Here is a 14,084-nt window from a genome sequence, read left to right on the forward strand (position 1 = left end):
AACCAGCAATCCCAGTCACAATACATGCCACAGGAACCGAACTTATACAGAGCTCATGTTCTTGATGTTCATTCTGTTGTCTAACTAGGAACCAAAGATTTTACTGATGTCTCAATGTAAAAAAATTAACTATTAAAAAAAGATTACATAATTTTCTTTAAGCAAAAAAGTTTAAAAAAGAGACTAATGTAATTATTACAAGTAGGAAGATGAATAAAAGGATTTTATTTGAAATAAAGAACAAGTGAAATATTCTAAGGGACAAGGGTTTGCAAAGAGAAAAAATTCAGAAGTTGGGTAAAACTAATATTATTTATGAATTTGGACTATTTCTATTTTTTTATTGTAATCTTGCTTTCTCTCCTACATATTTAAGTCCAGGCAGCCTTCACATAGTTTATCCCTTATTTAAAGAAGCTCTCCAAGTAACTAGACCAAGAACTTGATTTCCTTCTTTTTAAAAAACTTTCTCAAATCTTATCTTGTATAAAACCTGTGAGAAAATAGTCGTATGAGGGAGCTTCAAAAGGTTCTGAAGCTCTTACGGTGTTACCATAGATTTAATTATTGTTTGATGCCTATTATATATTTTAAATCTTTACTTTTTTAGTTGGCTTGGACACCTTTTCTGGCTGCATTCAGTGTGGGTCTGCAAGACTGTGATGATACTGAAGTAGCTTCTCTTTGCCTGGAAGGTATAAGATGTGCGATCAGAATTGCATGCATTTTCACCATTCAGGTAACAAAAAATTTTGCCTTTGTGGCTAGTCTGAAAATACAGATTATTTATGCTTTCATCATTTAGAGTGCAGTAACTTTTTTCTATCTGATGTATTAAAAATTAATTTTGAATTTATGGTGGAATTTAAATGCAGCTTAACATTTAAGTGTTTGACAAACTATGATGTAAGGAGTAGTTATTTGTTGATCTAGCTAGAATTCACCATAACAACTTTGCAATTTTGTTCTCTTTAGGATATTTATTAAGATGTTTATGAGAGTTTAAATTCCTATATAATAACTTGAGTATCTTGTTATTATGTTCAAACCTATTGAACTGTTTACATGTACCTTTTTAAAATTACTTTATAACTTTACTGGAATCTAAAAACAAGATATCTTCAGGGTTTTTTTTTTTTTAATCATCACATTTAATCCTTGAAGGTACCAGGTATCCAATATGCAATTTTCATGAAAGCTGTCCTTCATGAAATTGTAGTCATTTGTTTGCTTTGTCTGATAATTAGTTTTGGGAAAAGTTTTTTTTTTTTTTTTTTCTTTTTTTGCAAATCAGTTTCACATTTAATTAAATGGTAGGATGTAAAACCCAGTCTAGCTATAAAGAAAAAAAATAGCAAATTTGCAAATTGGCCTTCTACTGGTGTATATACTACTTGAGACTTAAGTGTGCAATAAGTGTTTTTTTGCTTTTTTTTGTTTTTTTAATATCTGGTAATTATGTGCCGTGGAGTCGGTTCTGACTCATAGCGACCCTGTACAGTGTTTCCAAAAAAAGCAAAAAACACTCATTGCACACTTAAGTCTCAAGTAAATCTTTATGGAAGCAGAAAGCCTCATCTTTCTCCCATGGAACAGCTGGTAGTTTCGAACTGCTGACCTTGAGGTTCGCAGCCTGATTCGTAACCACTACGCTACCAGAGCTCCTTCTGAATTCATGTAGTATCCTTATAATCTCTTCTTGATTTGGCACCTAACATTATCTTTGCATTTTAGACATCTCTGCCTTTTCCTTGTCATTCATCTTCTTAAACAACAACAACAAAAAAAAATCACAGCTGCAGTTATTTGGGGTATTGTGTGAAATTCATAAAATGTTAGTTAAAATTTTACTAAACATATAAACAGAGCTTGACAATAGAGAACTATAGATTGCTTTGCTGTATTTAACGACCATCAAAGTATACTTCTTTTCCTTTCTGTAGCTGGAAAGAGATGCATATGTCCAGGCACTAGCAAGATTTACCTTGCTTACAGTGAGTTCTGGTATTACTGAAATGAAACAGAAGAACATCGACACGATAAAAACACTTATCACAGTGGCTCATACAGATGGAAATTATTTAGGAAATTCATGGCATGAGGTATAAGCAGTTTTCTTAATTTCTAGTTTATCAGTGACTTTCTTGTGTTTGGAGAAGTAACGAATTTACTGTTTTATATTCATGATTTGCATTTAGGATAAGTGCATTTACCTTTTTATATTGACATAACTGCCCTAGTGTTAGATCCTCGCAGCATACATGTAAATATTTTTCATGGCACTTTTACATGGTTTTTATTTGAATTTATTTTTGGTAATTAAGATTCTGAAGTGCATCAGTCAGTTGGAGCTGGCACAACTGATAGGAACTGGAGTGAAACCCCGGTACATTTCTGGAACAGTGCGAGGCAGAGAAGGATCTCTTACTGGAACAAAAGATCAAGCTCCTGATGAATTTGTAGGTCTGGGACTAGGTAAGAATTGTGAAAATTATTGTTATAAAACATTAGTATTTGCTCATTATCAATAACTTCATTGTAGCAATGTATTACCATATGACAAAATGCCCTTTGGCTAACCTCGTGACTAAAAAACAAGGTTAAGTGGGGAATTTAAGTTTCTTGCCTGTGTTCAGCATTAAGTGGCCCATTGTCTCAATCTTCTTATTGGGAAATGGAAAGAGTACAGTTTAAAATTCCATGCTTTTTATTAGGCACATAAATTAAGTAAGGACTTAAATTAAAGAGTTCTAGTGTATAAGTTTATCTACTTGACAACAGTGGGTTTGGTTTGGGGTTTTGGTGCAGTGGTTAGGCACTCAGCTGCTAACCAAAAAGTTGGTGATTCAGACCACCAGCTACTTCATGGAAGAATGATGTGGTATTCGGCTTCTGTAAAGATTATAGCCTTGGAAAGCCTTAGAGGACAGTTCTACTCTGTTTTATTGGGTCGCTATGAGCCAAAATCAGCTGGATGATACCGGGTTAATGGTTTGGATTCTTTCGTATTGCTTCCTTGCTATGTGCAAGTTACTTTAACGCTCAGAGCTTCAGTTTCCTCTTTTGAAAATTGAAGATAATGTCTTCTCAGAAGGTTGTTAGGATTAAGTAAGAATATATATGACTGGATTTAGCACAATGGCAGGAATATTAGAGGTCTGTAGTCCTGGTATGGTGCTGTAGGATAAGCACTGAACTGCTAAACAAAGGTCAGCAGTTCAAATTTCAAATTTATTAGCTGCTCCTTGGAAACCCTATACAGGTTCGCTAGAGTTGGAACCAACTTGACAGCACTAAACAGCAACAACAATTATTCTTTGTTCACCCTTCCCACCTCATCTCCAACCAAGGAATCTAGTGACATAACTTAGGGCATAGTGGGCAGAAAGGAATATGCCTGAGCTCCAGGAATATTTACTATTAATGCTTTGTACTGTAACTTTGCATTTCTGGACATTTTCTATCTTTTTATCTTTTAGTGATTTCTCTGTTGTTGCTAGCAGTAAAAATTCTTAGGAAATCCAAAAGAATTTCAAGCCTGAAAGAGGATCCATAGGGAAAGAAGTAAAGACCCTGGACCATGTTGTGGCTTCAGGTTGGACGGGGAAAATTAGTTCCCAGTGGTAATCCAACTATAACAGCCAGCAGTTATACCATAGATGCTGTGGTACTGCGAGGTCTGGGAGTTCTACCAGTGCAGGTATAGACCTAATAACTTGGCGATCCAGCAGCAGGACTTAGAACTGCCTGAGCACCTGCATGGTGACTTTTGTAACGTGGAAGTCTAACTCGGAACATTAGAACTATAATTACTCCAGGAGTTAGCAGGAAGTACAGATGAAAAATATTTACAGGCAAGTGAAATGAATGTACATTGATTGAATCAGAAGCTTTGAAAAAGCCTAGTGAATGTGGGCACACTAAAATCAAGAAAAGTTGCAAATTTCTGGGGCTCAATTTTAGCAGGTAAAACTACACAAGTAGATTATACTGATAAACAGTGGACTATTTAATATTCTGAGATTAGATTTATAACAATACATAATAATACTTGTTTATATTGTTTGCTGGTATACCTTGAAAGCAAATTAGAATTAATTTGATAACTGTGGTATTGTGCCACTTAGGTTGCAAAGATAATAGCATAAGTCAAAAAGTATTGCTACTAGGGTTCCAGTTCATACATGCACAAGTTTATTCCAAAAAAAAAAAATGTTTTTAAACATGGCTTTATGATTAGTGGGTGGTTACAAACGAATTATCTGAGTAATAAACTTGTCTTGGGAGCATGGTGGCTTCATTAAGATAAACACTGGACTGTGACCCCAAGGTGCAAGATTCAATCCTGTCATTTACTGTGTTGGAGAAAGATGAGACTTCCTTCTCACATGAAGATTTAAAGCCTCAGAAACCCTATGCAGGTTCACTATGACTTGGGGCACTTAACAACAACAGCATATGTAATCTTATTAGGGTGCCTTCAAAAAATGGATATTTTTTATGGTATGGAAAAAAATGATTTTGAGATTAGGGCTAATACCAAATTTCTAATAAAACTCAAATGGCATCTTCTCAAATCATTGAAGCTATGCACCAAGTTTACAGGAATGCTGCCCCACATATAGCAACCGTTTTTAAATGGATCAGCATTTTAAGGAAGACCTCACAAATGAGCCAAATAGTGTAGTCTCCAAAGACACAGTGTTCTATGTCCTACTTTGTTGTATCATGACTAGGATCTTAAAAGCTCGTGAACAGCCATCTAAGATGCAACTACTGGTCTGTCTGTGTATGGAAGAATGAAGAAGTGTTGAAACTTGAAGGTGCTTGGAACCAACTCGTCCAGCAGATGAACATCAGTCACCATGACTCTGAGAACAGAGGAACTAGATGGTACCAGGCTACCACTACCAACTGATCCGAAAGGGATTATATTAGAAGGTCTCAGGTAGAGTGGAACAAAACTCAAGATTATTCGGGGAAAAAAAACAAAAGACCAGGTTTAGTGGTCAGAAAGAGACTGGAGTTAACCTGAGGCTAGGACCTTCTATACCACCCTTCAGGTCTGGAAAGCAACTCACCCTCATGACCCAATTTTCAGCCAGGTAGTAGACAGGTATATTGAGGGAATAAAAACACTAGTAAGGTATGCTTACCCTAAAATGGTTAACAATTCAAGATCAAAAGGGCAACATTTACTTAAAGACAAATTTGAGAAGGGGACAGGAAGGTGGGTGGAATCGGAAACAGGAACCATAGGGAGGAATTGGGATAACTGCCTGCTTGGAGGAGATTGCAATCATTGAGATGAAACAGAGCATATGATTTGTTGAATGTAAAACTGATGATCTACTCTGTAAACCTTCACTCAGTTCACAGTAAAAAGTTTAAAAAAAAAAAAAAATGACTCAAGAGAGACGATATTCAACCTGGACAAGTGAAAAAACTGTGGATGAAGTTCAGAAACTGGTAGAAGACCATAGAATTACCACTGATAGGATAGCTAATAAAGTTGGGATCTCACGTGGTTCAGTTTTCAATTTTAAGGGAACTTCTAGTCTCAGTAAACTTTTGGTTTGTTGGGTATAAAAGTGTTGCATGAAGATCAGCTAGCTCAAAGAAAAGGCCTTTCCATCTGTCTTTTAATCAAGATTGAAGCTAATGAAGACAGTTTTACTGAAGGAGACAAGTTTTGGATTTATTAACGCCATTCAGAGAGCAAGGTCCAGTCAAAACAGGGGCATCTGAGGAAATGTAATGTGCTGGGCCAATTAAAGTCAAAGCAGAGAGGTCAGCTCAGAAGGTTATGATGACTGTTTTATGGGATTTTCTGAAAGGACACAGGATGATCATGGGAGCTTATTAGGAAGAAGTTTTAAGAAAATACAAATCTGCATTGGTGAGAAAAATATCCAGGAAAGTTACACTGAATAATTTTTTTCCCACTAGGATCTGCTCATTCTTCAAGTGTAGCAAGGGCTGTCTGAGAATTTTATTGGGAAACCATACTCCATCCACCTTATAGCCTTGATCTTGCCCCTTCAGACTTCATTTGTTCCCAAAACATAAAAAACATTGAAAAGGAACACAATTTGAGTCCCTCTAGGATGCTAAAACTGCCATTTTGACATGATATACATGGAAAAGCACAGAATTCTTGGGGGATGGCTTAGAGAGATGGACACACTGCCTTCCAAAGTGTACAGACATAAATGGAGTTTATGTTGAGAAATAATAACTTCACATTTTTATGTTTTTATTTAATAAAGGATTATATTATTTTGTAGCAATACTTTTTGACTTGCACTTGTATGAGATGACCTTCTTTCAGGGAAAGGGAGTTTACAGAAACATACATCCGTTTTAGATCTGTAAATGAAGTAGTTCTGACTTCCAAATCATTTCGGAGACCTGCCACATTCCTCCATCTCTCTTTCATGTTCTATTTAAGCTCTCTGATATAGTTTACTTCTCTTTTTGAGTCTGCTCCATTTTCAACTCAATCCTGATTGCTCAGGTCTCTCGTTTTCAAGTGCATATCATAAATGGAGCTGGTCTACTGAATTGTCCTCTGTTGAGCAGAGCCCTCCTTTCAGGCCACCTCATCAACCAGCTAGCCCGTGTCATAGATGCCCACCCCGATCCATCCGTGCCCCGCTACTCAGACAACAGCTATTTTTGTGAGCTAGACATGGGAGGCAAAGTTTAAGCTAGAAGAGGATGAAATACAATCAAGTGAATTTAATGTATATAAATATCTTTGCTGTTTTAAACTAATGTCCTCAAATGCTAGCATCCATGGACCAGATTTTTCTTGAAACCAAGTTGACAGTTTGGATATATTTATCTAACTTTATGGATGATCTGTTAAAAAACTATCTTTGTACTTTTTTGGGAAAAAGGGAATTTTTAATTAATAAGAACATAGTGTTCATAAATACTAGATTTTAATTATATACATAGTGGCTTCATCATATAAATGAATAATTGCAACATATCTGTGTATATTGTTTAACCATAAATATTTGTGCTTTTCAGTAATTTGACAATAACAACTAACATGTCTTACAGTCAGACAAATCTCTGAAAGACTTTGCATGTTTGAAATAGGTTCTTTGGATTCCTAGACATTTTATATATTCTTTGATTCCATTAAGTATGTTTATTATTAACAATTACAGATTATTTGAATATAAATTGTATATAGAAAGCTCTGCCAGTATAGAACATTTAGTTGGTACATAAAAGAACTTATGTGATTGGTATTTTTTTCCTGGCTTTGTCTTCATTAAATTCCTATAACATGCTGTACATCAAAAAGTAGCTTGATGCTATTTGCAGTACCACACCAATTCACTGTTGTTATTTTAGGCTTTCATTCTTTCTCACTTTTATTACAGAAGAAGACGCTCAGTTTGTTTCCCTGACTCTCTTATCTATTCCTGTTTTAATATACTCTCCATACTCTACCAGAGTTATTTTTCTGAAGATACGTTGCAACATGTCAGTTTTCTAGAAACGAATGGTTTTCTGTTTTCCAAAGGAAGCTTATTTAACATGGAGTCCTGGTGTGGTGGTGCTGTAGGATGGACCGCAAGGTCCAGTTCAAACTCACTAGCTGCTCCTCTGAAACCCTATGCAGGGTCATTAATGAGTCGGAACCGACTCGGTGACACTTAACAACAGCATGTTTTATATGGCATTCAAGGCTCTTCACATTCTCTTTCTAGTCTGCCTTTCCAACTTCATTTCCTACTACTGTTCTCTTCTTCCCTGTCCTTCACTAAATCTTCCATCATGGACACACCAAAGTATGTTAAAGTACATGTTTTCTTTACTTTATATATGCTGCTCCCTCTGCCTGAAATAATTTTCTATATACTTCCTTTTTCACATGATCATCTTTCTAGGTCCCACTTAAAGAAATTATTTCGTTCTGTGTGATACCTGCCTACAAGGCAGTACACAACCTCCCCTTGTCTTCTCCCCCCATTAAAATTCTGTTTAGCAGACTTGTATTTAAGAGAATAAGTTCATTTAAACCATGAAGTAGTCATTGCAGTGGATTATAGTTAGTTGTGAACATGTCTGTGTCTCCTGATAAATTATTAATTAGGCAAAGAAGAAACACATGATTATATCCTGTTCACATTGTTCAGTTCCTGGAGTAGAATTAGAGCCCACCTAGTTTAAGTGCCATAATCTGACATGTTTGTGATCAGAAAGGCACTTAACGAGTATATGCTCAGTTATTCAACATGCGTTTGGTGAGCACTTGCTTTTTACTCAGTATTGAGTAAGATGATATCCAGCACCCTTGAGTCAGCTCCAATTCATAGTGACCGCCTATGCACAACACAGTGGTTGTTGTGCATAGCATCGCTATGCCTGGTGCTGCTTCAGCCTCACAGTTGTTAAATTTAAGCCCTTTGTTGCAGCCACTGTGCCAGTCCATCTCATTTTAGGGGTCTTCATCTTTTTCACTGACCCTCTACTTTACCACGCATGATGTCCATTGAGTGAGATAGGAAGGTACAAAAAAAAGTCTATGGTTTGAATCATATCTTTAGCTTTCTTTGTGGTTCAGACAGCAGTACAAACACACCTAAAACAATTTATATGGAGCCTGTATAAGGAGTCCTGGTATGGCACTATAATATAAGCACTTGACTGCAAGATCAGTTTGAACCACAAGATTGGTGGTTCAAGCTCACCAGCTGCTCCTCGGAAACCCTATACAGGGTCGCTATGGGTCAAAATCAACATGACAGCACTTAACAGCAAAAACAATATGAGGATTAAAAGTTCTGGTGTGGCTCTGTAAGATAAGCACTGTACTGCTAACCTAAAGGTCATCAGTTCAAATCCACTATCTACTCCTTCTAAACATATACAGGGTCACTATGAGTCAAAACCACCTCAGTGGCACTTAACAACAACATGAGGACTAAGATAAGCCCAACCTAGGCCATGGTGTTTTTGATCGCTTCATATGTATTTGAAAGTTGGACAGTGAATAAAGAAAACTGTAGAAGAATCTGTGGCATTTGAATTATGGTGTTGGCAAAAATATTGAAAGTATGATGGACTGCCAGAAGAACAAACAAATCTGTCTTGAAAAAAGTTCAGCCAGAATGTACTTTAAAAGTAAGAGTGAGATTTCGTCTCTTGTTCTTTGGACATATTATAAGAAGTTATCGGTCCATGAAGAAGAACATCAAGCTTGGCAATGTGAAGGGTCAGTGAAAAAGAGGAAAAAAACCCTACCCCCAACGAGACGGAGTTACACAGTGCTTCTATCAACTGTGGGCTCAAACTTAATGACTGTTGTGAAGATGATAACAAGACCAGGCAGCATTTTGTTCTGTTGTGCATAGGATTGCTGTGAGTAGAAACTGACTCAGTGTCACCTCACAACAACTGCAATATGGAAGAAAGTCTGATTTGAGTAATACTTAGTTCAGAGGAAAGGAGTCCTACTGGTGGAATGCTTGAATTTCTTAGCTGTGAACTACAATATCGGCAGTTTAAACTGACTACTCTGTGGAGAAAGATGTGAAGATCACAGCCTTGGAAACCCTACTAAAGCAGTTCTGCTCTGCCTTAAAGGATCAACTCGACAACTGGGTTTTTAGTTTTGGTTAGTTCTGAGGAAGATGTTAACAATAGAGAGGAATTGTTCATTGAGAACTCAAACTGAGTATTTCAGTAATCAAGGTATGAAATTATGAGAGTGTAAATTAAGTAGGGGAGTCCTGGTGTGGCACTGTAAGATAGATACTGGACAGCTAACCTCAAGATTGGCAGTGCAAACTCATCCTATAGGGTTGCCTATATAGGGTCTCTGAATGAGAACTAACTCGATGACACTTAACAACAAAACTAAATAGGAGGGAAAATGGAATAGATGATATGAAATACTGGTCAGAAGAAAAGTCCCTCAGGTTTAGTGACTAACTGAATGTTGAGAGTGGAGGAAAGGAAAGAAATCAAAAGGTGATTCCAAGTTTAAAGAATTGGAAATTAGAGGATGTTAGAACATACAGATAAAAATTATCAAACTGCAGTTGTAATTCAGACTAGAGATTAAATGACCAGGGAGGTCTAGATATATGGAATTGAGGGAATTATCCTCAGAAGTGATTTTTGGAATTGGGGTTAGTGCTGTATTTCTTAAACGTTATGCTTAATGTTATTAATATTGTGATCTGAATTCTCAGACCTCCTAAATGTGTGATCTTTACAAACATAGTGCTTTTGTAACCATGCCTGATACACTTAGTACAGTTCATTAAGCATATTTGGCTTTAGTAGATACCAAACCTGTTTACTCAAAGCCTTTTTTTTTAAATAGGAAAATAATTTTTAAAATATGTTATAGAGCTATTAGTATATTCTTCCACATTAGTATATTTTCGAACTAAAATGTTTCTCTTTTGTGTGTGGTAGTTGGAGGAAATGTGGACTGGAAGCAGATAGCAAGTATTCAGGAATCCATTGGAGAAACCAGTTCTCAAAGTGTTGTTGTTGCTGTAGATAGGTAAGGTGTTCATTTTATTCCCTTTTCAGATGAATACTATCTCAATTATGTTGCATAATTTTTCTAAAGTAATAAAACTATGTTATGATATGTATAATTTAGATGATGAAATATCTATAATTTTGCTTTTGAAAAAATAAAATACAGAAAGGAGATAAACAGCACCGTATTTTCATATGTAGATATAGATAACGTGCACACATGAATAATGCACATAGTGCCTATAGAAAACTTAACACATGTAAGGGGTTGTACTGTTTGATAAAATAATGTAAAATGTGTTATTTGTATTAAAATATGGCTTAAAATTTTAAGTTACAAATAAATATGATAAGGGGCTTCAGAAAGTTCATGGGAAAATAGAATTAAAAGGTAATGGAGTTTTTCCAGATCTTTTGAAGTCTCCTTATGCTAGTCGGCATGAAGAAATGGTTCCTTTGATAAAAACGCACACAGATATGTTCCTTTATAGAAGACATATTCCTCTTCTTATCCTTATATGAAGCTCAGTGTAATTTGTTTTTCTGGGTCCTTGATGTAGAGCTACATTGTAGATAAAATAAAAGGAGTTTTCTGAATATTCTCAGTATAATAAGTTTCTTTGGAGAGGCATTGGTGAGCTGAAACAGACTAGTATTGACCATTTTGAATCTGATAATCGTAGGGTTTAATATGCTGAGAATGAACAGTAGAAGCTGAACGGTGTTGCATTCATCATCAGAAAGAATATTTCAAGATCTATCTTGAAGTATAATGCTGTCTGTGAGAGGATAGTATTCATGCGCCTGCAATGAAGAATGCCACTATTATTCAAATTTATGTTACCAACTACTAAAACCAGTGATGATGAAATTGAAGAATTTTAGTAACTTAAGTCTGAAATTGATCAAATAAGCAATCAAAATGTATTTATCGTAACTGGCAACTGGAATACAAAGGTTGGATCAGTAGTTGGAAAATATAACCATGGTGATAGAAACAGCAAGTCCCTGAGAGGGACTTTGACACTGAACGTATTCCACCTGAATTTAGAGATCATCTGAAGAACAGATTTGATGCATTAGACACGAACGACTGGGAACCAGAAGAGTGGTGGGATGACATCAAGAACATTATACAAGAAGAACACAAGATCATTAAGAAGACAAGGAAAAAGGAAAAGACCAAAATGGATGTCTGAAGAGATTCTGAAACTTGCTATCCAGCATAGAGATGCTAAAGCAAATGGAAAAAATGATGTCAAAGATCTGAACAGTAAAATTTAAAGGGCAGCTGGAGAAGACAGAGAGTCAAATATTATAATTAAATGTGCAAAGACCTGGAGTTAGAAAGCCAAAGGGGAAGAATACACTCAGCATTTCTCAAGCCAAATGAACTAAAGAAAACCATCTAAGCCTCAACTTGAAATATTGAAGGATTCTAGGGGAGTCCTGGTGTGGTACTGAAGGATAAGCATTAGACCAAAAGATCAATTTGAACTTCAAAGTCAGCAGGTCAAACCCACCAGTCGTTCCTCAGAAAACTTGTACAGGATCTCTATGAATTGGAACTGACTTCATGACACTTAACAACAATAACAATAAAGGACAAAATATTGAATGATGTAGAAAGCATCAAAAGGTGGAAGGATTACACAGAGTCACTGTACCACTTAAAGAGTCGATGTTCAACTGTTTCAGGAGGTAGCATGTGATCAAGAACAAAAGATACTAAAGGAAGAAGGTACAATGCATTGAAGGCATTGGCAAAGACCGAGGTTCCAGAAATTGATGGAATACAAATTGAAATATTTCAACAAACTGAGGAAGCACTGGAAACATGACTTATTAAAGTTAAGAAATTTAGAAGACAACTTACTTGATTCAGCAGTTTGGAAGAGATCCATAATTGTGCCCATTCCAAAGAGAGGTGACCTAATGGAATGCGACAATCATATAACAATATAATTAATATCACATGCCAGTAATTGACAGTCCATTAGTAGGGACTGCCAGAAGTTCAAGCCAGATTCAGATGAGGATGTGGAATGGGGTGTATCATTGCTGATGTCAAATGGATCTTGACTGAAAGCAGAGACTACCAGAAAGATGTTTATCTGTACTTTATTGACTATGCAAAGAATTTTGACTATGTGGATCATGTCAAGCTATGGATAACATTGTGAAGAATGTGTATTACAGAACACTTAATTGTGCTAATGAGGAACTTGTACATAGACCAAGAGGCAGTCATTTGAACAGAAGAAGGGGATGCTGAATAGTTTAAAATCAGGAAAGGTGTTCCTCAAGGTTATATCGTTTGATCTTACTTATTCATTTTGCATGCTGAGAAAATAACCTGAGAAGCTAGATCATATGAAGAAGAATATGACAGTAATATTGGAGGAAGACTCATTAATAACCTGCTATATGCAGGTGATTCAGCGAAGAGGTTGTAAAAAACTTACTGATGAAAATCAAAGACCACAGCTTTCAGTGTGGGTTTTATCTTAATGTAAAGAAAAAAAAGTTCACACTACTGAACATTAATTAGGATAAGTGGAAAAAAGATTGAAGTTGTCAAAGACTACATTTTTCTTGAATCCACTATCAACATTCATGGAAGTAGCAGTCAAAAAATCAAATGACATATTGCGTTATGCTTATCTTCTGCATAAGACCTCTTTAAAGTGTTCAAGAGCAAAGATGTGAGTTTGAGAACGAAGGTGCTGTTGACCAAAGCCATGGTATTTTCAATAGCCTTGTATGCCTGTGAAAGTGGATAATGAATAAGGGAGACCGTAGAAAAATTGATACATTTAAGTTATGGTGATATTAGAGAAGAATTAAAAGCACCATGGACAGCCAGAAGAACAAATCAATCTGTTTTGGAAGCAGTACAGCCAGAATGCTCCTTAGAAGCCAGGATGGCGAGACTTTGTCTCTCATACTTCGGATGTATTGTCAAGGAGGGACCAGTACCTAGAGAAAAGACAGCATGCTTGTTAAAGTTGAGGGTCAGCCAAAAAGAGGAAGACCCCCAACAAGATGGATTGGCACAGTGGCAGCAACAGTGGGTTCATTGGTAACAATGATTCTGAGACTGGCACAGGACAGAGCATTGTTTAGTTATGTTGTGCATAGGGCTACTATTACTTGGAACTGACTTAATGGCACCTAACAACAATAGTAGCAACATACATTGCTAGGTTTTCCTAAGTTTTAGTTTGTTTTCTAAAAGAAAACCCATAATATGGTTTATTTAACTATGGAACTTTTCATTTCTTTCAGAATATGTGAAAATACCCAGCATGTGGAATATTTAGTATTCTTTTCAAAATGGGGTTTTTCTCAGACACATGCTCAAATATCTGAAATTTAGCATTTTATAACATTGACATGTACATTCTTAAAAAACTACATATGATGTAAATTTTGGGGAAAAAATGTATGTTTTTCCATCTTTTCTTGATGGCCTGGAGATTCATGCTGATTCATTCTTTAACTTTGGATAAAACTTGTTGGTGTAAGTCGGGTGCAGAACCTTTTTTCTGCTAAAATTTATA

General features: G+C 36.0%; 1 protein-coding gene across 1 annotated transcript in view; it reads left to right on the forward strand.

Annotated features, from left to right (window-relative positions):
* Positions 1-14,084, forward strand: part of ARFGEF1 (ADP-ribosylation factor guanine nucleotide-exchange factor 1 (brefeldin A-inhibited)) — a 209,742-nt gene that overhangs the window by 151,533 nt on the left and 44,125 nt on the right. Inside the window, exons 20-23 of the mRNA XM_006860037.1 lie at positions 611-739; positions 1,944-2,102; positions 2,325-2,475; positions 10,450-10,540. Of these exons, the coding sequence (XP_006860099.1) occupies positions 611-739; positions 1,944-2,102; positions 2,325-2,475; positions 10,450-10,540 (530 nt within the window). The remainder of the gene's footprint in view (positions 1-610; positions 740-1,943; positions 2,103-2,324; positions 2,476-10,449; positions 10,541-14,084) is intronic.

The sequence above is a fragment of the Chrysochloris asiatica genome, unplaced genomic scaffold (assembly GCF_000296735.1).
Source record: "Chrysochloris asiatica unplaced genomic scaffold, ChrAsi1.0 scaffold00036, whole genome shotgun sequence".
NCBI lineage: Eukaryota > Metazoa > Chordata > Mammalia > Afrosoricida > Chrysochloridae > Chrysochloris > Chrysochloris asiatica.